This window comes from Typopeltis vanoorti, chromosome 11 (assembly GCF_054136105.1).
Source record: "Typopeltis vanoorti isolate ZY-2024b chromosome 11, IOZ_Tvanoo_1.0, whole genome shotgun sequence".
NCBI lineage: Eukaryota > Metazoa > Arthropoda > Arachnida > Uropygi > Thelyphonidae > Typopeltis > Typopeltis vanoorti.
This window is the reverse complement of record NC_143559.1, coordinates 83,568,181-83,591,261: the sequence shown is the minus strand read 5'-3', so window position 1 is coordinate 83,591,261 and position 23,081 is coordinate 83,568,181. Positions and strand designations below refer to the sequence as shown.

General features: G+C 33.5%; 1 protein-coding gene across 3 annotated transcripts in view; it reads left to right on the top strand.

Annotated features, from left to right (window-relative positions):
• The window catches only part of LOC150101810 (SLIT-ROBO Rho GTPase-activating protein 1-like), a 312,204-nt gene that overhangs the window by 274,936 nt on the left and 14,187 nt on the right, over positions 1 to 23,081 (top strand). For all 3 annotated transcript variants that reach the window (XM_090400019.1, XM_090400021.1, XM_090400020.1), the window contains exons 12-18: positions 1,445 to 1,522; positions 1,907 to 2,041; positions 5,241 to 5,346; positions 9,869 to 10,090; positions 12,486 to 12,556; positions 16,951 to 16,995; positions 19,088 to 19,268. In XM_090400019.1, coding sequence (XP_090256145.1) covers positions 1,445 to 1,522; positions 1,907 to 2,041; positions 5,241 to 5,346; positions 9,869 to 10,090; positions 12,486 to 12,556; positions 16,951 to 16,995; positions 19,088 to 19,268 — 838 coding nt within the window. The remainder of the gene's footprint in view (positions 1 to 1,444; positions 1,523 to 1,906; positions 2,042 to 5,240; positions 5,347 to 9,868; positions 10,091 to 12,485; positions 12,557 to 16,950; positions 16,996 to 19,087; positions 19,269 to 23,081) is intronic.

The window sequence follows — 23,081 nt, the reverse complement described above, 5'->3', positions numbered from 1 at the left end:
TGTAATATGCAGTTTTGATACCTTTGGCCTTTCATTTTCAGAACAGAGTTTCACTGATTCCATTGACATCAGCATATGAGCTTGTGATTAAATAATTGAGAGAGCAAATACAACACTCACTCAATCAAATGTGATGATGCTTTGAAATCAGTCTGCTGGTCAGCTTATCAAAGATATTTTAACTGAATGTGTGGTTATTTTTATTTAATTAATTTTTTAAAATTAATTTTTATGCACATACATGGTAATACATTCCAGGACTGGCTAATTGAGGATGTGGTTATACAAGGATTAGATAACTGAGTGGCTACCATATGCCATCAATTTTGAATAACTGACAAATGAAAAAAGTTTTTTGTATTACAGTATATAATTACTAATAATAGTGTAATAAATATTATTATTACACTATTATTATTCTCGACTATCTGGCCTAATGTGACGGAAGGGCAGGCCAGATAACACAAATGCTGGATAGCCGGAGTTCTAGGCCTACCTTTTCACACAAATGTGAAAAGGTAGGCCTAAGATGAAAGAGTCAAAACTTACAGTTTTTAATTTTTGAAAAAGTCCTTCATAGATGACTGCTTCTGACTCTTTTAGCCCTCTTCCACAACGCAATGTCCCTCCACTTACGCAAGCAGATGATATCAGCTGGCGTCGCTTCCTCCTGCTCACTAATGTACTGCAGCGCTGCCTCAATTGTCTTGAACCCTTCTGAATGTGGGATGAGATTTTTCCTGTCATCTAAGGATGCCTCCTCCTCCTTTTCTTCTTCTCCCTGTGTCACCATTTCCACAATATCATTGTCAGTTATTTCATCAACTTCGTTGTTTGACATCCATTCTGTAATGTCCTTTGCATTGACATCGTCACAGCTCGGTACATTTTTGAGTAATGAAACAAGTTTATCATTTTCATCTTCCACTTCGGTTTCACACGCGGGTTCAAGGTTGAAATGTCCACTTTCATGGTCCAAAAGAATTTTCCAAGACTTTACAAGTGATATGTTTCAAATCTCTTTACTAACAATTTACTGATGTAACCAGGAACAGTGGCAAATGTATTCCACACTTGTGGACATCCGATACACAACTGACGAAGTGGGGAAATCCACACTTTGCATGTCTCAACTTGTGTTATGCACATGGCACATAGGAGGATTGTAGCAGACACCCGCTTGCAACGCCTTGGCAAAGTAAATTACAGTATGTGTTCCTCATTTTATCATGGAGAATTACTGTATTATTATAATTCTCCGTGATAAAATCCGGGCTCCAGATAGTATGGAGGCCGGATAGTCGAGAGTCTACTGTATTTGAAATTTCCACCTCAAGAGAATATTTGCATAATTTGGTTAATTTTGACAAAAACTGGTTAATATGCTGATGTAATTAATTTAACATTATAAAATGGTCTATAAATTTATTTTTGTTTTTGTCAGGACTTCATCATCAAGGAGTATTTAGAGTATCAGGATCCCAAGTTGAAATTAATAACTTTCGAGATTCATTTGAACGGGGTAAGGAAGTTTCATTGCTCTTCATTATGATTGTTTTATTCTGGATAAATAAATAAATTTGCAATCGGAATACATGTTCAGATAGTGTCAATTCATGTAACTATTTTTATTCATAATGTCTGTTATTAATGTTTCATTTCCCAAGTTTGGGAAGGTTTATGAGAAATGAAATCATTATTAGTAATATGTACTAACAGTTATTCTAGCTGATTAAATAAATTTGGAAACTTCATTATGTCCAGTGACATTGTTTGCCTTTTATATATATATATATATATATATATGTAGATTGAAACCTTTTAAGTATTTACTAAACACAATTTATTATGTTTAGTAAATACTGAAAACACTGGATATAAGAAATGTATATTGTTTTCTTAATAGGTGAAGACCCTTTGGCTGATATGACAGATGCAAGTGATATCAACTCTGTTGCAGGAGTATTAAAACTATATTTGAGAGAATTACGAGAGCCCTTGTTTCCTATTTTTTATTTTGATCAGCTGGTTGAGATAAGTAGTAAGTTTCACCTCAGATTTTATTAGTATGATTGCTATTGACTCTCTCTCTCTCACACACACACACACACACACACACACACACACACACACACACACACACACACACACACACACACACACACACAAATCATTTCTGGAGATTTAGTAGATTCTGATGATTTTTAATATTCAGATTTTATTAGTATGAATGCTGTTGATGCACGCACGCATGTAAACACACACAAATTATTTCTGGGGATTTAGTAGATTCTGAAGATTTTTGATATTTCTAAATATTATTATTACACTATTATTATTCATGAGATCTCAATGGAGTCAGAGGACTCATTGTGGAAGACATACACTACACAATCCACTGTCTGCATCATGCCTCCATCACATACCACACAGTATTTTTGTCTGTTAATTGTATGCTGTGGATGAGGATGAGTTACTTATATGACATGCTAATACATGTTATATAGGTAACTCATCCTGGAACAAATTTACTATTTGTGTATGAGACTGGATAACTCGTCTTTAGTTGAAAAAGCCCACTTGTTTTCATTATCACAATGAGATCAAACCCAGGTCTTTTCCAACTGAGGGCTGCACATCCCATCATTCTTCTATCTATGCTACAGAGGCATCAACCAGAAGTATTAAAATTGTATTTGAGGGAGTTATAAGAATAAATAAGAAGACACCAATTACTATTTTATTGACATTTTAAAATGATAATTGGTATCATCTTATTTATTTCTAATTCAAAGTTTCATATGTATGCAATGGCATAGGTGGAGGAGTAAGTCATTTGTCAACTGGGAAACAAAGAGGAAATAAATTTTTTCTTTGCTGTTAAGGAGGCCTTGAGCTACTGTTGAAAGTAATGAGGCTGAAAAAAATTTGATGCAATATTAGAATGTTTACTATATTTACATGTGAGTTTAAGTGAAAAAAACTGATTTCAATTGATTATTGACTAAGGAAATTCTTTATCATCACTAAATTTTCAACTGGCTTAGAAATTTGAAATGTCATTTTAGCAGATTGTTTTCTGTAAAATTCAGCGAATAATGAAGCATGAGTTTCTCTTTTCTGAGATAGTGTATGTACCACTCATTATTAAAGTAAAATGCTTGTAGTAATATTAATGGCATTAAATGAAAAATAAATCAAACATTTTAGATAATAATAAAATAATTTTTTTTTATTAAACTTTATATTAAGAACTTGGCATTGTTAACATTCGGGAATGTTTTAGCAGAGTTAATCTCAGGTGGTATGGTCACTTAAACAGAATGGGAGAGGAAAGATTAGCTAAGCAAGCGTTCTTTTCAGGATGAAAGGAAAAAGATCCTGAGGAAGACCAAGATATAGGTAGATTGATACACAAAGTTCCTTAGAAGACAGAATTCTAGGATCTGATAATATTGAAATGTTGACAGATAACAGACTGATTTGGAGGAAAATTGTTGATAGGAAGTTAGAAATGATGCAACTTCTCATGTAATACTGTCATAAGATCCTGTACACCCCCTGAGGGTATGATGATGAACTTTATATCAATGTAGTAATTATTAAAAGCATTTTACATAGCCAATATTTTAATATCTTTAAGGGTAAATAAAAAATAGGATAAGCATTATTATGGTGGTTAAAGCAAAATTATTGTATTGAACATCAGATTTGATTCCAAGTTTGGAATTACCTTTCATTTACTGACAGCAGTCAAAATTTTCTCTTGCTTACCCAGTGGGAAATATTTACCCAAGGTTAGATTAGTTATACTAGACCAGGGGTCGCCAAACTTCTTTGACCATTGACCCCTTCAAGAGTTTCTTGACTTTTTATCGACCCCCTCTATTTTACTATTATGTAATTATAATAGGACAAGCAAAAAAGATGCTTATGTGAGTTTTTAGATTGTTTATTTTATAGTTACAGTGTTTATTGTATGTATGATATAATATATATTATTATATTACTATTACTACTACTATTACTATCGCTAGTAATATCACTGGTATTACTAGTGAGATTAATATACTCGTATTAATAAACTACTGGTATTACTACCAGTCCTGCTGAACTCTTCAACATAGAGAAGTTTAGTTTGTGAGTGAATAACGATTGAATTATAATATGTATGTTCATGCATTTTAGAACATTATCACCCACTTGTATGTCGATGCGCAAAAAATAAGACCGGGATCGAATACGTGTAAGCATAAGTAAATAAGAACCGTGCACGTGTTGCAATCTCGCTCCTACTGCGCCGGCCAGGCAGGAACCACCAACATCCATTTATTGGTAAATACGTCATTTTGGCCTACTTGATTGGCCTCTGTAACTATTTTCATGACCTCCATCTTACAGGTCCTATTCATGTCACTGTTCCCACCATTCACTCTTAATTGCGTTGTCATTCAGGATGGAGGTAATCCAAGTTAACTGGATTAAATATTACCCATACAATGATGTCTTATATTTTTCTATCGACCCCTGAGCCCGAATTGACCCCTAACAATGTTATATCGACCCCTGGGGGTCGATATCGACCACTTTGGCGACCACTGTACTAGACTATCACTAAAGTAAACACCACCATAACAAAATCACTCACTATCACAAACTATGTTTAGGTGCCTATGTAATCACGCACTATCATAAATTGTTTGAAGTCCCTGTGGTTTATTGTAGTGAGAGTTAAATGTATTAGATACATGATGTGTAAGAATCTAGTTTTGTTTTAAGGTTGTTGTTTACCATTTTAATGTATTATATAAAATATTCTTTTCAGAGTTCCCCCCCCCCCCCTAAAAACCTTCATGCTGCACACTTATTTATTTTATAGCACCATTTGTTTTTTGTCATATAATTTGGTTTTCATTAAGTGGATTGTAAGGGAATTCTTTAGTAGGAAAATCCTGTAAAATTTTCATATGGGACTCTAGTTAATTTACAAAAGGACTCTTATAAATGTTCCCATTTTTTGTATCAGTAAGTGAGATTTGACCCCTTTTGTTTCTGACTAAAGGGTATCATTGCCACAGAGTATATTTTATATATACATGCATGCATTTAAGTATTGTCAATATTATTATAAAAATTATTTATAGTATAAAATTATAAATTTGAAATACATTAAGGAAAAAGAACATGAATAAAAACAGTTGTTTATTGAAAATTTTTTTTAAATATTGTTGATATTACAGAGTTAGAGTCAAAAGCTGAATTTATTGGTAAGGTACGTGATGTGGTTCTTAATTTGTCACGGCCTGTTTTTGTTATTCTTCGTTACCTATTTGCTTTCTTGAATCAGTAAGTAAAAATTATTTTATTATTAAAAAAATTATATTTATAAGTTTTTTGTTTTAATAGTGAAAACATTATAGAAATGCAGAATGAATATTCTCAATTCAGAATCCCATAAATGCTATTTCAATGTTATCATTTGTTCATCTATATGGGAAATAATTGCCATTAACACTGATTTTTTTTTCTTCTTGTGATTAAATTTAAAATTGTTAATTCTAAACATACATTTGTGTGATATTTAGGTTGCAAATTTTTAATTTGCATGTTCCATTGCTGTAGACCTTCACAAAGACTACTGAAAGACTATTAGTTGCAGTGGTCATCATTTTACCAGAAATGATTGACCCTTTATCTGTTTATATTTTATAAGCAAAGGATAACAGAAATAAATGCCACTTGAGAGCAAAGTGGAGTTGACTCTCATTATATTGCAGGGATCGAAGGAATAATTTTTTATAGTAATAGAATAGTGAATTGCATTTAGCACAGCCTTGATTAGCACTATGGAGCTTGCTTTGCAAGATTTTTTAAAATTAATTCTTTTTTTTTTTTTGACACTTGTCATAGTGAATGATTTTTCTATAATAGTTTTAGCTAGGGTGAGAAATGACTGCATGTTCATTAGTCAAATTACAGTGTATAGTATTTTGTGGCTGTTATGATTATGAATTTTTTTTTTGTTGTTAGCTTATTTATTTTAATGAAACTGTTACTGGATCAGTTAAGAATATCTGTTGTAAGATTTGGAGAGGCTATCAGCAAAGTGTTTATTTTGTAGTTATATTATACCAAATGATTTTACATCCTTATTCACATTTTTAATGCTTTAATTTCATCAAAAAACTCTATTCCATTGTTGTTTTCTTGATGCCTCTCATCCATTAGTTCATGATAGATATTATTATAAAAGATCTCTATATTATTATTATTATTATTACGTGACATCTCCAAGGAGTCCAATGACTCATCGAGGGAGGACACCTATACCACAACTCTTCATCTCCACCACTCAATCCACCAACTACCTTCATCATCTGCACCAATGCCATCCACCACCACCACCATTAGTATTTTCATAGACAATTACAAACACTCATGCATGCGGGATTCGAACCTGCAGCCTTTGGCTGGAGAGCAGAATCGTCATCAGACCTCCATGGAGTCAAATGACTCATCGCAGGAGGTCTCATTATTGCACACACAGTTCATCGTACTATGGCTTTAATATATTCACTGTCTCTGCATTCACAACACTCTCAAGCAATGCATGCTCACACTCTTTATACAGCTTCCATGAAAATTACCTTGTTTTCCCTTTGTTTTTTTCCCCATTCTATGTAAAACATCATGCACATTAATCTGGTAACAACCCCTTAATAACTTACACATCTCAATCATACCATCTTCCTGTCCACTTTCTGCAATATTGTGATGATGAATATTGTCAAAATATTCATTATGGGATGTTCATCCTAGTTTCACATTGTTTGTCTTACTATCTTTTAAATTCATTCACAGTTCTTGCACTCAGTGATACTCAGTGGTACCAAATTCTAGTCACCCACCACTCACCATGTAGGGGGAAAAAAAAAACTACTCTTACCAATCACATGTTTATGCAGTTTTCTGGAATGACATCTCATTCTCACTGCCTCCATACTTTGAAAAATTCCTTCAATACCAACTATAAGCTTCTCTCAAAAACTAAAGTCCTAACAGTATCTTTCCTATTTACCAGCTTATGCACCTACACTCTTCAGATTGAAGATGTAAAGCTTATCCCTCAATACCAGGCTAGTCACAATCAACTAATCAAGCTCAAAAATGATTCTGGATGAAGATTAATGAAATCCAAAAAATAACTAAAAAAAATGTTAGAAATTAAAAAAAAATGGAATTTATATGAAATTATTTACTTTGTTACTATCTTAAAAACTTCTCTATGACAAGAGAAATGTCTTAGCCTGAATCTTTTGGAAAATTAAAAAAAAAAAAATATTTTCAATATTTTATTTTGAGAATATTAAAAATTGTTGCAGTTAAAAATGATTCAAACATTTATATATGTTCCATGTATCCATAACTAATCCCAAAATATATGTTATCTTCTCAAAATGCTTAATGGCAAATAACTATTCCAGTTCTGAGCTGGTGAAGCTCTGTCTCCAATCCAGTAACAGTGATATGGTTATTAGCAGTAGTGGCTCATCCATGAGGGCTGCAGGGCTGTGTTGAGTATACTAGTGAGTACTACTAGATGGTATACTCACTGCCGGAGTTGCATTCATTGCAGCCCTTATGGATGAGCCACCACTGGTTATTAGTATCAATAAGTTATTACTAAGTTGCAGAATATAAAGTTATGCACTTTGGGTTGAAAAAGTTGTATACGGTATATCATATTGATTTTACTGGATGACAGGAAATTGATGAGGCTAGGGACATGGGGATAATTGTGGATAGAGAATTAAAGTTCAGAGGACATAATCGTAAAAGTTGGTAAAAATGGCTCAAAGGATTACGTGGATGTTAAAAAAACATGCTAACAAGCAAGGAAAGTTAGTTTTAGGGAAATTATTATTCCCCCTTTATAAGGCTATGATTCAGCCACATCTTGATTAACTGTGCACAAATTTAGTCACCTGGGTTCTTTGGGGACCAGGAGATGATAAAGAAGTTTCAGAGATGAGTGACTAAGCTGGTGATGGGTCTGTGTAATGCTCTCTATGAGGATAGGTTGAAGGTTTGTCAGTTATTTAGTTGATAGGCAGAAAAAGAGGTGACATGATAGAAACTCAAGATATTAAAGGGGATTTAAAAAATTGATGCAAAGGAAATTTTTCAATATATGACAAATAGAGAACTTGGTGCCATCCATGGAAGTTGTGTAAGTGTGTAGGTAGTAGGGATGTGCAGACCAAATTTTTTGCATGGAGAGTGGGGAATGAGTGGAATGGATTGCCAGAATTAGTGTTTCCCTGACAGTGAATGAGTTTAAGGAGAAGTATGATAGGTTTTATGTGCATACTAGTTAGTTTGGGTCTCTCTTGATGAGTCTCTGGACTCCATAGAGATACCGTATAATAATGATGATGATAATAATAATAATAAAATAATAATAAATCGATATTTATTATTATTAGCACAGCAATATACTTATCAAAGCATGTTGCTGTGCTTATGCCTTAATCACAATTTCATCGAATAATATTGAGAATTGAATTTCACAACATGTGCCGAAAATGAATTAAGTCCTTTTAGTCATGTCTTGTGGAAGTTAGGTAGTGGTGTCTTTTAACATTACATTCTGTACTTTTTTGTTGTCTCTTATTTTTTTTTAATGACAGTTCCACCTACTAAAGATCAGAAGCTACTAACAAATTAGCAGTGTTGGTGAGGTAAAAGATTTATATTATTCAGAAACCCAGAGCTCTGTTCTAGAGACTGAAGATAATACTTTTTCAGCTAGTTCAGATCCTATAATAAGTTGGTAGTGGACTTACTGGGAATTGAAAAGTCATATATCTAAAGACATTCATAAGTATCCACTGCATGTCTCCCTGGCTGAATTATTCAAGGATTTCTTCAGAGTTTGCCACTGATTGTCTAAGGTTTTTTTTTCCCCCCCTTTGAATAATATTTGTATGTTTGAACCTATAGCTCTTCTCTGATGCTGATTATTTAAAAAAAATTTGCACATATTTTTATTTTCAGCATGATATTCAATTTTATTCTATTGTAAACTAAATCATGATCACCTTCTGTTTCAAATCCCCTGTATACTGTTATATCTTGAACCAGCATGAAGAGATCACTATAAGACTTGTGTCTTCTCTCCATGTGAATTTGTGTGAACACATCTGTACCAACCATTATCACCTTTGCTGTTTAGTTTCCCAACAAGAGCCAGTTGTTCTTTTTTCTTTATGTCAGCTGCACTTTCAAATGAACTCTAATGATTTTAAACATATTAAACATTGGCCAAATCTGAATCGGAATGATTGTCTCTCTCTCTCTCCCTCCCTCCCTCCCTCCCAAACGTTTGAGAGATTCTTATCTTATGTAACCATCAAAAATAGTTGTTTAATAATATTTTTAATAATATTATTTATTAATACCAATTTCTAGCACGCACCAACAGTTTTTTTTTAATTGGTAAACCACAGACTGCTGTATGTATTTTGTAATCCAGTTCCTTTGATTACTTGTTTCTACACACTGATGATGTACTGTTATTTTCAGTACAAAATATCTGTACTTTCATTTCATTCAAGTTAATTACTGTGGTTATTGTGTAATTTATTATTTATAATCATGCCACAGGTACCTTTAAAGATTAAATAACTAGTATGCTAATAGATGCTGTAATTTTGTAATGACATAGGGCCATCACTGCAGTAACATTAAAATATTTGGTCTGAATAAAGTGACATTGCAGCCAAGTTTTAGTTTGTATTATTCTTTTTTTAAAAAAAGTTTGTGAATTGAAGTATTGACAATAAATAAAAAAAAATTTTCTTTTCAGCCTTTCAGAGTTTAGTGATGAAAACATGATGGATCCATATAATTTAGCCATCTGTTTTGGTCCTACTTTATTGCCAATTCCAGAGGATAAAGATCAAGTTCAGTACCAAAACCTAGTCAATGAACTTATCAAAAACATAATTATTTATCAAGAGGAGATTTTTCCAGATGATGGAGGCATTACATATGAGAAATATATCAGTACAAATGTTCCAGATGACATGTAAGTTTTATATTTTATTTTATAAAATTTATATATAGCAGTATAGTATGCCCACACTTCATAGAACCGAGTTTGGCAGACTGCCAAGAATAGTCAATTCTACTGAAAGGAAGAAAGAAATAAAGGATGTACAATTGGTCACCAACATGCAAAATCACATGCTTTATACATAAAATTTTCCAACTGTTATACAAGCAAAATAGTTACCACTTTAAAAACTACAATGTTCATAAACGAAAAGTTAATTTTCTGACGTGCACAGAAGTGTCGAAGGGTCTAGCATCTGTGGGCGTACAGTATGTGTACGCCCACAGAAACGTTTTAAAAATGAAAAATAAATAAATAAATAAATAAACATTGTTATAATGAACTCTGTGTTGTTCAAATAGCTTGGGAAATGGCATCTATTGATCATATAGTGGAGTTTCCACATTAGAGAGTCCCCCCCCCCCAACACACACACAGAGAGTGATACACAAGGGTGTGCTAAAGTGGCACCACCGTGTGTCAGTTGCCCTTGGTTGCATCGTGATTTTCATATAAACTATTAATTTATAATGCACACAGAAAAACAAAATTATTTATGGGAGGAGGGAAGAAAAGATAGACACTTGAACTGTACTTTTATTTGAAATATAAGTTTTTTTTTTCCAATTAATACAGAATGTTATGACATCAAACAAATATGTACATACAAAGGAGACTTAGGTGCAAAAATGTATTGTTTCCAGCTTCTTGCATTTGGTATAGTAACAACAAACCAAAGTTTGCACTATAATATGGAATTTTTTTTCTTCACAGTGCCCAAATGACAATTATTGCTGGCAACTCAGTAATTTTGTCAACTTAATTTATTTTTACAAATTAAATGCAATTGACGAAATTTGGGCAATTAAACATTCTTTTATTTTTAATTTGCATTGGATAGGGTTTTTGGCAACCTTGGCAAATTTGTAACTATGATCCTTTTTAACAATTTCAATAATTTATAAAATATCTTGTCAACCAAAAACTCTTGGACCAATACTGCAGTGTTCTTAAGGTTACTGATTTCATGCAAAAAAAATAGACAATTCTTAGTTTTCATTTAATATATATTATGTCAGCTGACAATGCAGCTGAATTTACCTAGCTTATCAAAATATTAACTTTTCACTGAAATGGACAATATTTTCTTCTGCTTGCTTTTTTTTTTTTTTTTATGAAAATAGTGTTAAAAAAATAGGAAATAAATTAATCTCTTTTTTCTTATTCTTTCTTTCCATGTATTCAGGAATATATTCATTCCACATGAATGATTTTTGCAAAAAATAGAAATAATGCTTTAAGAGTGAAAGGGATACATTTAGAAAGTAGATGGGAAAATCACAGATTAATAGCTGCAAAAAATATGTTAAATTAAACGTGTTTGGTACAAAAGGCGATTTTAAAAATTATATTACTAATAATGATACTGTGCAGTGCACATTTATTACATAAATACATATTATTTCTTTTGTATACTTTCTATAGGTACACATGTGTTTGCATTGTCATTTTTTTTTAAATATCATGAGAGGTTTAAATTCATATCAAAATCTTAAAAATAAAAAATAAAAGCAAACAGCAACACACACATATAAATTATAATGCTTGAATGAAACTTATTTTTCTGCACTCTAAATAATCATATCATTAGTGGCATAAATGCATTTTCTGTAGACATATAATGACACAACTCAGTGGCTTTTTAGTATAGCATGATTTATTGAAAAAGTTTGAAGATCAAATGGCCACATTTTTTAAAAAAACCAAAACTCTACTAAGGTTTCTGTTCTTCATTTAAGTGTACATCCTAATCTAATTTAGAGATTACCCCATGATGACAACTAATAGTGTATTTCTGCAGACGGTCTCCACCACAATGCTATATTAATTCCAGTTACAAATAAGTAGCTCATTCTTACTGCTATTGGATTAGATGACATTGTATGGTTTGCAAAGTTTGTTATATTGTCTTTATGTGTAATTCAGTAATATTGATATTGTCTCTCCAAATCAGTTTTAATATTTATATTGAAACCAGTACATTGAGAAATGTATTTGGGCCAAAATATCAAATATTTCAAATCACATGTAGAAGTTTTATACAGATTGAGTGATATAGATTGCTGTTTAATGAGAACTATTTTAATGAGTTCTCATTAAAAAATCGCATTAATAAATCAATCAAATTAATTCTTTTAACAGAAACGTTTTAAAGTGTTTATAAAAAAAGATTTTATAAAAAAAGATACTTATATAAACCCTTTTTTTTTTGTAGTTAATTGCATGAAGATGTTACTTTCATATACTTGAAATTATAATTTATAGATTAAATGTATACTTTATTAAAGTTAATTAATTATGATTTTAGTGATGTTGGAGAGTCACCTCCAGAACAAGTAGGAGATCAAGATGAAGGGGACACTCACCCAGCTGAAGATGGTATGTAGTTAATGTTTAACATATTTCTGAATGTATGTGAAAGTCTAATAGAGTAAGAGACTTCCTAAGAAGATATAAATGTAGTGCATGTATTATGTTTGAATACAATGAGGTTTTATTCCCATCCATACAACCAAATGTCATTATTCTTGTAAAAAAAGGCTTAGGTGTTGGGCAGTTATTCATATTAGTTCAGTTTCATTCTTCTCATGAGATTTTACTGCTACCCAATCAGTGCTTGCATAATTAAAGTCCCCCATTATGATTACTCTTTTTGCACCCATCATCTTTTTTGGTGATACATCCCTAGCAACCAATCCACTAGGTCTCTACAACACCCCATTATGTATTTGATTTTGTTAACCTGTACCTTACACCAGATGGCTTTGTATGAGGGGTGACAGATGCAGAAGAGATTGTTCAACAAATGAGTGCCCATTTTACTAAAAACTATCAACCTGGTATATGCAACATTGCACTCACTGCTACTTCTTTACTGAATGAAGAAACTTAGGTGTATGAGGAGGAGGTATTAGAGCTGTTGCACAAACTGAACAAGAATTCAGTACTAGGGACTGATGGCATATCAGCACGGATGCTAAAAGAGTGTTCAGCTGAACTGGCTATTCCTTTGATCAGGCTGTATAATTTGAATCTCAGAACAGCGAATTTTCCACAGGTGTGGAAAGAATGTATGGTAATCCCATTGCACAAGGGTGGAGTGGCGGTGAAGATTTTGGAAAAGTTGGTTAGGGTTCACATTCAGAAATTGACAGAAAGTCTCTACTCTGCAATGAACAGCATGGATTTACTAAGGGAAGGTCAATTTGAAGTTCAAGAGCCATAACAATGATTGCAAATACTACTCAGAGGACAATTACAATGCTGAAGAACTTTGACATGTCATGATAAGGATGTTTTGCTTTTGTACAAGGCATTGATAAGACCTCACTTGGTGTATTGTGTCCAGGTTTGGTCTCCTTTTTCCATGGTGATTCTGATACAGTGGAGAGAGTGCAAAGAAAAGGGTTAAAATGATGTCAGGATTGTGGGATATTGATATGAAGACAGATTGAGAATTTGATATAATTGAGACTTACAAACTTCTAAAGGAATCATCATACAGGATTTCAGTTGATGGAATTTTTCATTTTATGGAGGGTGGGGAAAGGATGTGAAGGCATCCTTGGAAGCTTAGAACGAATGTGGTCAAGAAAGGGGTAAGAGCTCGATTTTTCTTTTGTGATTGGAATGGATTGCCATTGGATGTTGTGTGTGTGTGTGTGTGTGTGTGCGCAAGTAGTGCAAATGAATTCAGAAACAATTAAAAAGAAGAGGGGACAAGATGCATCCCTGTCTTACCCCCCCATTCTGCCCAGAATGGTTCACTGCTGTAATTTTTAATTTCAATTCTCATATCAGATGAGGAATAAAGAGATTTAATAATCCTAATGATTTTGTTGTCAATACTATAATGTTCTAAAATTTTCCATAATGCCTTGTGCCATATTGAGTCAAAAGCTTTTTTAAGGTCTAAGAAGTTGTGACAGATTATTTTGTTATGTTCTATGTATTTTTTGCCTAGTATGTGTATTGTAAAAATATGGTCGATTGTACTTCTGGACTTCCGGAAACCTGCTTGTTCATCTGATAGTCTGCTTTCTATTTTCTTTTCGATTCTTGACAATAGTATTTTTAACAGGATTTTGCTTGGATGACTAATAAGGCTTATTGTTCTATAGTTGCTACATTTATTGCTATTTCCCTTTTTAGGGATAGGTACAAGGACAGAAGTCTGCCAATCAGAAGGCCAAGTCTCTATGTTCCATACGTCCTGGAATAAATTTAGCAAGGTTTCTATGATGATGTCACCTCCTTCGCGTATCGGTTCCACTGTGACACCATCACTTCCCGGTGATTTTCCAATTTTTGAGGAGCTAACTGCTGCAATAACTTCTTCTTTTAATATCCGGTAATCTCCTTCCTTCGAACCTCCTGGCAAAATTCCGTCCAAAATATCATCGGTCAGTTGAGGGTCCTTTTGAAAAAGCTTGGTTGTGTAACATTTCCATCTATCAATTATTTTCTGGTTATCCGTGATAGGAGTTCCATCTTCATCTTCTATGCTCCAATTAATTGCAGTAAAAGGTTTGGTTAGCTTATTGATAATTTGAAAAGCACTTTTAGAATTATTTTTATTTAAGTCCTCTTCTATATTTTTGCATTCATCCAATATCCATAAGTTTCTAGCATGTCTGATTTCTTTTTTAATAATCTTAGTAATATTTTTATACTGTTCTCTATTATCACCACTATTAATATGAGATTTCAAATATCTTCTTTTGTCACATAGGTCCAAAATATTGTTGGTTATTCATTTTCCTTTTGTATCCAAGGATTTCTTCAGCTGTCTCAGTTATCTTTTGTGAGAAGTATTTGGTTTTAGATTCGATACTATTATGTTTCTTGAAGCTTGTGTCAAAAATTTGTTTTAATTTGTATTTATTTGGGGATCTTTTAATTTTTCTATATTATAACTTTTACGAGTTGATTTTGTAGGTAATCTTTCCCTCATTTTCATATTCACAGTTGCGATGACCATATTGTGGTTGCTGCCAATGTTGGCTCCAGGAAATAATCTGGTTCTTGTGAGGTTAATGGAGTTTTTAAATCTTGTGCTTACAAGGATAAAGTCAATTTGGTTGTGTGTTTTACCATCAGGGGAAGTCCATGTCCATCTTCTGGAAGGTTTATGGGAAAATAGTGTGTTAGTAATGGTAAGTTCATTTTGTGAGGCAAAATTGATCAATTCAAAACCTCTTTCATTTGTCTCCCCATAGCCATATGGTCTGACAAATGGGAGATAATCCTTGCCGATGTCTGTTCCAATTTTGGACATCCCAATCACCCTGTACAATCAAAAGGTCTTTTCTATTCACTCTGGTGATTGTTGCATGAAGTTGACCATAAAACTCCTCTACTTCAGAGTCCTCGTGATCTGTGGTTGGGACATAGACCTGTATGATGGTGATATTGAGTGGTTTTCCTCTCAGGCGGACTAGAGCAATTCTGCTATTGATAGGGTTGAATTCCATGACAGAATTTCGTGATGATTTGTGTATCAAAAACCCGACACCTTCCTTTCCGCTGCAGTCACATCCAGAGTAAAAAAGCAAATGTCCTTCATCTGTTGTTAGCTCTCCTGTTTTTGGACCATCGAATTTCACAAAGTCCCATAACAGTCCATTTATATCTTTTTAGTTCGTGTTGTAGTAATTTGAGTTGACCTGATTGTAGTAGAGTCCTAATATTCCAAGTTCCGGTTATTAAATGGTTGTGGAGTCTGAATCTGGATCCAGTTTTTCCATTATTTTTGTCAGTGATAGTGGTAGCGCCAGTCGCTAACTTTGCATTGCCACCCCTGGAGCTGCTACCAAATGGCAACGCGGACCTTGTTGAACTGGGCAACATCCGAGCCGGCATGGTGTGCTGTGTTAAATCCTTCACCATGAATGTCTAATGGACAGTAAATTAACACAGATGGTGCCAATCTCCTCTTCCGTCTTCGCCTGCTAGCATTTAGCTGGACATAGTGGGATGGCCTTCACGCCTTGGGAGGCCCTACCAGGAGTAATGATAATCCCAATGTTCCCCCCCCCCCCCTGCTACAGTGAGGCAGCATAGCAGGACTTGGTGGGGGGGGGGTCTATTATCTAGAAATGTGTTAATGTTGACTCACATTTTTTTTTGCAGATGTGTTTCGAGAAAGAGAAAAATCTCTTTTTGGTTGGAAAGATCTGGTTTCAAATCCCGTCTAAGATGCAAAGAACTTTATCAGAACTTTTCAGTTGAAAGTGATTTAGCTGGTCTCATATGGAGGTGGCAGGGGTTTTCCTCCCAGAATCTCAATTTTTCATCCTGCAGTACAGGCAGACTGGCCAAAAAACTATACACAATTTACAGCCATAATAGATAGTTATAAATAGTATTAACTGTCCTGTCATAAGCAGTATCAAGTTTCTAGAAGCTACATTACTTAGCTGTACCATTGAGGCTAACATGAAAAAGGAAGATGAGATGGGATCAGATTCTTTTACTTGCATCATCATGATAGAATTCTTTTGTAGATTTGGTTGCATGTAGCTTGCAGTGCCAGTTGCTGCAAGCTTAAAGATATATATCAGACAATTAGCTGTCTCTGTGTGTCTTATTGCTTTTTTTTCACAGCACATGCAAGTTGGAGATTCCAGCTTGATTTTATGGCTTTGTGTAATGAACATTTTTATGAAATTTTAGTTTCAGATAGTATTTATTTATGTAAATTATAGAGAGAAAATATATTGTAACTATTATCAAGAAAATATGTTAACGTTGGCCGACATTTTCCTTTGCAGATGTCGTGTTTCGAGAAAGAGAAATCTCTCTTAACCTGTTTGGAAGTAAGTAAATTACATGCAATTAGTACTTAAAATTTTATTTAATTAAGAGGGTTGTTACTGAGCTATAAAGATTTTATTATTTATATTATTTAAGTACAAGTGTCAGTACTATACCATATGCTACCACACGCACGAGTGTGTTTCATTGAAATTCATAGTAACCACAAAACTTTTGCATTATTTGAAACTGGAATGTTTTCAAATCTAGTGAACAGCCATAAAGATTTTTTTAATAATTATTTAGTATTTGCTTTTAATAATTCAGATAGTATGTTTACTTTTTCATCAGAAGTTATTCTACTAATTTTCTCCTCCCACACAGAAGGGGAACTATTATTAAATTCATTTTATTAAAATAACAATAAAACTCAACTAGTTTCATAAGGCACTTACATCATCAGAAAAAAAAACCTTTTAATATTAACTGATTAAAAAACTGGAATGTATAATGACACATTAAAAAAAAATGCAGAGTCTGAACACAGTTGAATTAAAGAGTGCCTGTTATATCCCTGGTACATGAATGTCAGATTTTTAATACATGCATACCAAAATCAGTGCGGTGTTGGTATCAAGCCTTGGTTTTTGTTATACTGTATGGGACATTTTAGAAGCTTCATTAAATTTTCTTATATAACAATTTTGATCAATGTATGGCATTTCCATTTTTTTTTTTTTTTGCTATATTACTTGGTGGTTTATGTTAGTTGTATAAAAAATGAACCTAACCTGTTTTCATTTCTTTCTAACATCTCTAACTTGCTTCAATGCACAGATCTCTTTGGAGCCTCCCATCTGGACTACATAGCAAATGCTGCATGAGGTATGAATTTTATACATGCCATGTTTTTTATGGGAAGATGTGGTAGCTTTGGAGGATCCAAAAACCTAGAAATGTTGTACTCTAACATCAAAACATCTTTTTAGTCCCAAGAATTTATGGAGCCCTGAAAATCCTAGCATCATAGATGCTAGATACTCTCCCACTTCCAACTTAGTGAAATATTTTTCTAGTCTGGTACTCCACATATAGGAGTACCAGACTTTGAAAGGGTAAAAGATATAAAAATAGAACCTTCAGACATCCTAAGTTTTTTTATGTTGTCAGCTTATTCACCAGTGTCCCTAGGGATGACATGCCAGATCTTTCTCAAGAGCCTTTTCCTCCAGACATGGTTAAGCTATTCAGACATTACATGGAAAGCACATTCTTCAAATTTAGATAAATATTGAGAACAGACACAAGGCTGTATTTCCAATGGAAATCACCATACCTTTTCATTCTGTTCTCATCATTACATCATCCTCATCCCACTCTGTTTCACTTATACCAATGTTTTTGGGCATATCAGCTCAAACAATGACATATTCTTCTTCCCTTATTTCTGATACTCCTGTTATTCATAAACGACCTCTTCTATCTTAATTTTGGGTCTACCAAATTGCAGAAGAGAAGAAACAGAGAGGGTCCCCCCCCCCTCTTTATCACATCCAGTTCTGTTTTTCCCAAACTCATGTGATCTCCAGGTATCCAGGCTATCTCCTCTTGTCATTGATACCATCACATGAACACACACACACAAACTCTGCTTTCAGTGTCATGCTCCCTCTGCTGGGATCTTCCTGTCCATCTTAAATACCCATTCTCTCATTCTTGGCTATCTCTCCTTTCACTGATCTCTTCCTAATTATTCATACCTCATCTCTCTTTCTGCTCTGCTCTTTCATAATGCTCTCGTTACCCTGACTCCTGAACAACAGCATTTCCAAATGTCAACAGCATATCCAAATATTTAGATGGGATGCATCTAAATATATTTCCAATATATTTAGATGCATCTCATCTCTCTCTTATATAGTTTCTTCAATCTGTCAAATTCATTCTACACATTCACAAATTGCACTCTCTTCTCATCGTACAATTCTTACAACATACCAATCACTATCTTTGCTTATTGCACTCTTACCCTTTCTATCCCACCGTTAACTTTCACTCTCCTGAGTATCATTTTGATATTTATTCTCAAATAACTATTTTTTTAAAATGGTCTGACACATAAAAATTTAATCTGGAATATGTATTTCTTTTCAGAATCTGAAGTTTTAGAAGCTATAGCACAGTTTGAATTTGTAGCCAGATCAGAGAGAGAATTATCTTTCAAACGTGGAGACACTTTGCTGCTGTACAGTCAAGTTTCCAATGACTGGTGGAAAGGAAGTTTTGATGGTCGAGATGGGTTGATTCCTGATAAATATATCCTCTTAAAGATTAGGTATTGATGGATTAATAATCAATTGTTTAAAATTTAAGATTATTAATGAATTTTTCAGTTAATTCCTTATATTTCACTTCATTAAACTAAGACATGATACTTGATGTCCTTGTTTTTTATTAATAGTGGAATGTAATAGCAAAGCCTGAAGTTTCCAGTAAGAATCTATCTGATAAATTAGTTATAGTTTAATATATTAAGGGGGGGGGAAGGAGAGGAAGAAGAAAGTGAGATGAATTCAAATAAACAATTTTCTGAAGGTATACAAAAATGTAGTGTACATAAACATACTATTCTGCAGACAAAAACTATCAAAGATTATATAAAACAAATTGAAATATGAAAATGAAGAAAATTTGAGAAGGATAAGAAAATTATTATTAAGGACTAGAAGATTAAAAAATAATGACTGTGTGCAGCAGAATATTTCATCATCATCATCATCATCAAATTCCTGAGATGTACCCTCAAGAGGTGTACAGGATATGATAGTACTACATGAAAAATTTACATCATTACTAATTTCCTATCTACAAACCAAAATAAAAAAATGCCTATTATATATTTCTTTAAAGTAGTTTATTTACAAAACCACTCATGACTGCATCTGATCTACTTATTTACCACTCTCCTAACAAACATTAACTTTTTACACAGCTTCCTGGGCTAACACCTTGTGCTTTCCCTGTTCATTGTATATTGTTACACCCTGATATCTTAAGAATGTAGAATTCCAAGCTATCATGGTGTAACATGAAGAGCAAATAAAATAAAACTCCTGTATAAAAGCTAATAGATAAATTATTTAAAAGAAAGAAAAATATTCTTGCATCCAAGTAAAATATATGTCAAAAAAAAAAAGTGTTTGTTGAACTAAATAATAAAAGAAGGAATGTATTACAGTTGTGATATAAAAAAAAAAAAAATGTTTGCTAAGTAAGACAGAAAAGGATTAGTCATAAGAAATTGTATGTGAGAGGCTAGAGATCATCATCATCATCATCAAATTCCTGCCATGTACCCTCAAGGGGTGTACAGGATATGACAGTACTATATGAAAAAATTACATCATTACTAACTTCCTATCTACAATTTTCCTCCAAATCAGTCTGTTACTTGTCAAGACTCCAACATTATCAGATCTTATATTTCTATCGTCTAAGGCACTTTGTACCGTATCAATCCACCTATATCTTGGTCTTCCTCTGGATCGTTTTCCTGCCAACCTGGCAGAGAACACTTGTTTTGCTAATCTTTCCTCTCCCATTCTATTTAAGTGACCATACCATCTGAGATTAGCTCTGCTAACGCATTCCTGGATGCTGACAATGTCAAGTTCTTTCCTAATATCCTCATTTTTAATATGATATTGCCATTGATGCCATCTGTTCACGCCTCCAATCCTTCTCAGGACTCTCATATCTGCGGTCTCTAGTCTTTGGTCAAGTGTTTTACTTCTGACCCAGCTCTCAGATCCATAAGTTAAAATTGGTTTGAACACAGTCTTGTATACAGCTAATTTAGTGTTCCGACTAATTTCTTTCTTATTCCATATGAATTTATTCAATTGACTTCCCACGATACCAGCTTTGCTGATTCTGTTGTCTATTTCTATATTTAGTTTACCATCTTCAGTAAAAATTGTGCCTAAGTAGCTGAAATGTTTTACTTGTTCCACAGGTTCTCTATTCACAACACAGTTGACATTTTCAATGATTCTGCCTATTTTCATTATCTTTGTCTTTTTATTGCTGACCTTCATACCATATCTATTACAACAGCTATTTAATTTAGTCAGAGAATCTTGCAGACTTGTAGCGGATTTATTTAGAAGTATAACATCATCCGCATAAAGCAAAGAGCTGACATTAACATCTCCAATTTTGATATCAGGTTTAATACCACATTCCTTCATAATGTGATCCATATAGATAATGAATAACAGAGGGGATAATGTACATCCTTGTCTCACACCAGATTTAACATTAAACCATCTTCCTGTACTTCCTTCAATTCTAACTGCTGACTCACAACTCAAATAAAGACTAAGTATTGCTTGATATAATGCCCCATTGACACCATATAACTGCAGCGTATTGAATAGCTTCTCTCTTGGCACCTTGTCATATGCCTTTTCCAAATCGACAAAACTTAAATACAGATCTTTTTTATATTCCCATGCTTTCTCGACTATTTGTCGTAAAGTGAAGATCTGATCCTGACAGCCTCTATTTGGCCTGAATCCAGCTTGTTCTTCACCAAGCTTTTCTTCCACAATTCTTCTCAACCGTTTCTCAAGTATACTTGCATAGATCTTGCCAGGAACACTCAGTAGGGAAATACCTCTGTAATTCTCACATTCAGTTTTATTTCCCTTTTTATATATGGGTACTATGAGCGCTCTACTCCAATCATCGGGAATTTGTCCCTCTGTCCAGGCTTTCTGAACTATGCAGTGCAGCCACTGTAAGACTCTTATACCACCATACTTCAGCATTTCTGGTCGAATATCATCTACTCCTGCTGCCTTTCCACATTTCAAGCCTTTGATGGCTTTTTCTACTTCAAGTATGGATATGTATTCCTCACTGCATGCCTGGTCAGTGTTTTTTATCACTGTGCTGTCATCACTGCTTGTTTCATTTAGCAGTTTTTCAAAGTAATTACTCCATACTTCAAGGATATCTTTTTCTCCTGTTTTCATTACACCTTTATCATCTCTAATTCCTTTTACGGCACTCTTTCCTCCATTCCTAAGCTTCTTCAACAACCTCCAGAATATTTTGCCACCTTCTTGATATTTATTTTCTATATTCTTGCCAAAGTCCTCCCATGACTTTTGTTTAGCTAGTTTTACACACTGTTTAGCTTTCTTACATTTGTCTCTGTATTCTGTAAGAGTAAAAGCTGACTTATTTGCCAGGAACTTTTGATATGCTTTCTTCTTTTCCTTCACTGCCTCTTTAACTTCCTGTGTCCACCAGGGAGTTCTGATTTTTCTATCCTTGCACACAACCTCACCACATGCCTCTCTGGCAGAATCAATCAATGTTTCCTTCAGAGTTTGCCACTGAATCTCCAAGGTTTGATTCCTGTTCTCAAACTCTTTCATTTTCTTTTCAATAATATTTCTGTATTTTAGTCTACAGTTCACATCTGAGAGCTGCTCAACTTTTATTCGCTTTAAAACTTTCTTACATGTTATTCTTTTCAATATGAAATTCAATTTTATCCTGCTCAAGACTAAATAGTGATCACTTCCAATTTCAAATCTTCTGTACACTCTGGTGTCCTGCACCAGGGAGAAAACATCACTATCAACAATAACATAGTCAATGAGACTTTTCTTATTCCTAGCCTCTTCTCTCCATGTGAATTTGTGCACATATTTATGTTGGAACATGGTGTTAGTAATAACCAGTCCATGTCCTGAGCAGAAATCCAACAGATATTTGCCATTTCATTATGTTCAGAATATTTCATTATGTTCTTATTCATGCCAGTGAAGTGATGGTTAAGAAAGTATGTGATAGTATTTTAAAGAGGGACAAGTTTTTTTTTTACAGAGGTGTAAATAGATGTATTCTTTGTACTTGTGATAAATCTCAGATTTCAGATTATATGAAGTTTTCTGCATTCATTCTGTTGTTTTGTATGTTCTTGTTTTCATCCATATTTTAGACAGCTAAGCTCATCATCATTAAATTCCTGCCATGTACCCTCAAGGGGTGTACAGGATATGATAGTAATACATGAAAAATTTACATCATTACTAACTTCCTATCTACAATTTTCCTCCAAATCAGTCTGTTA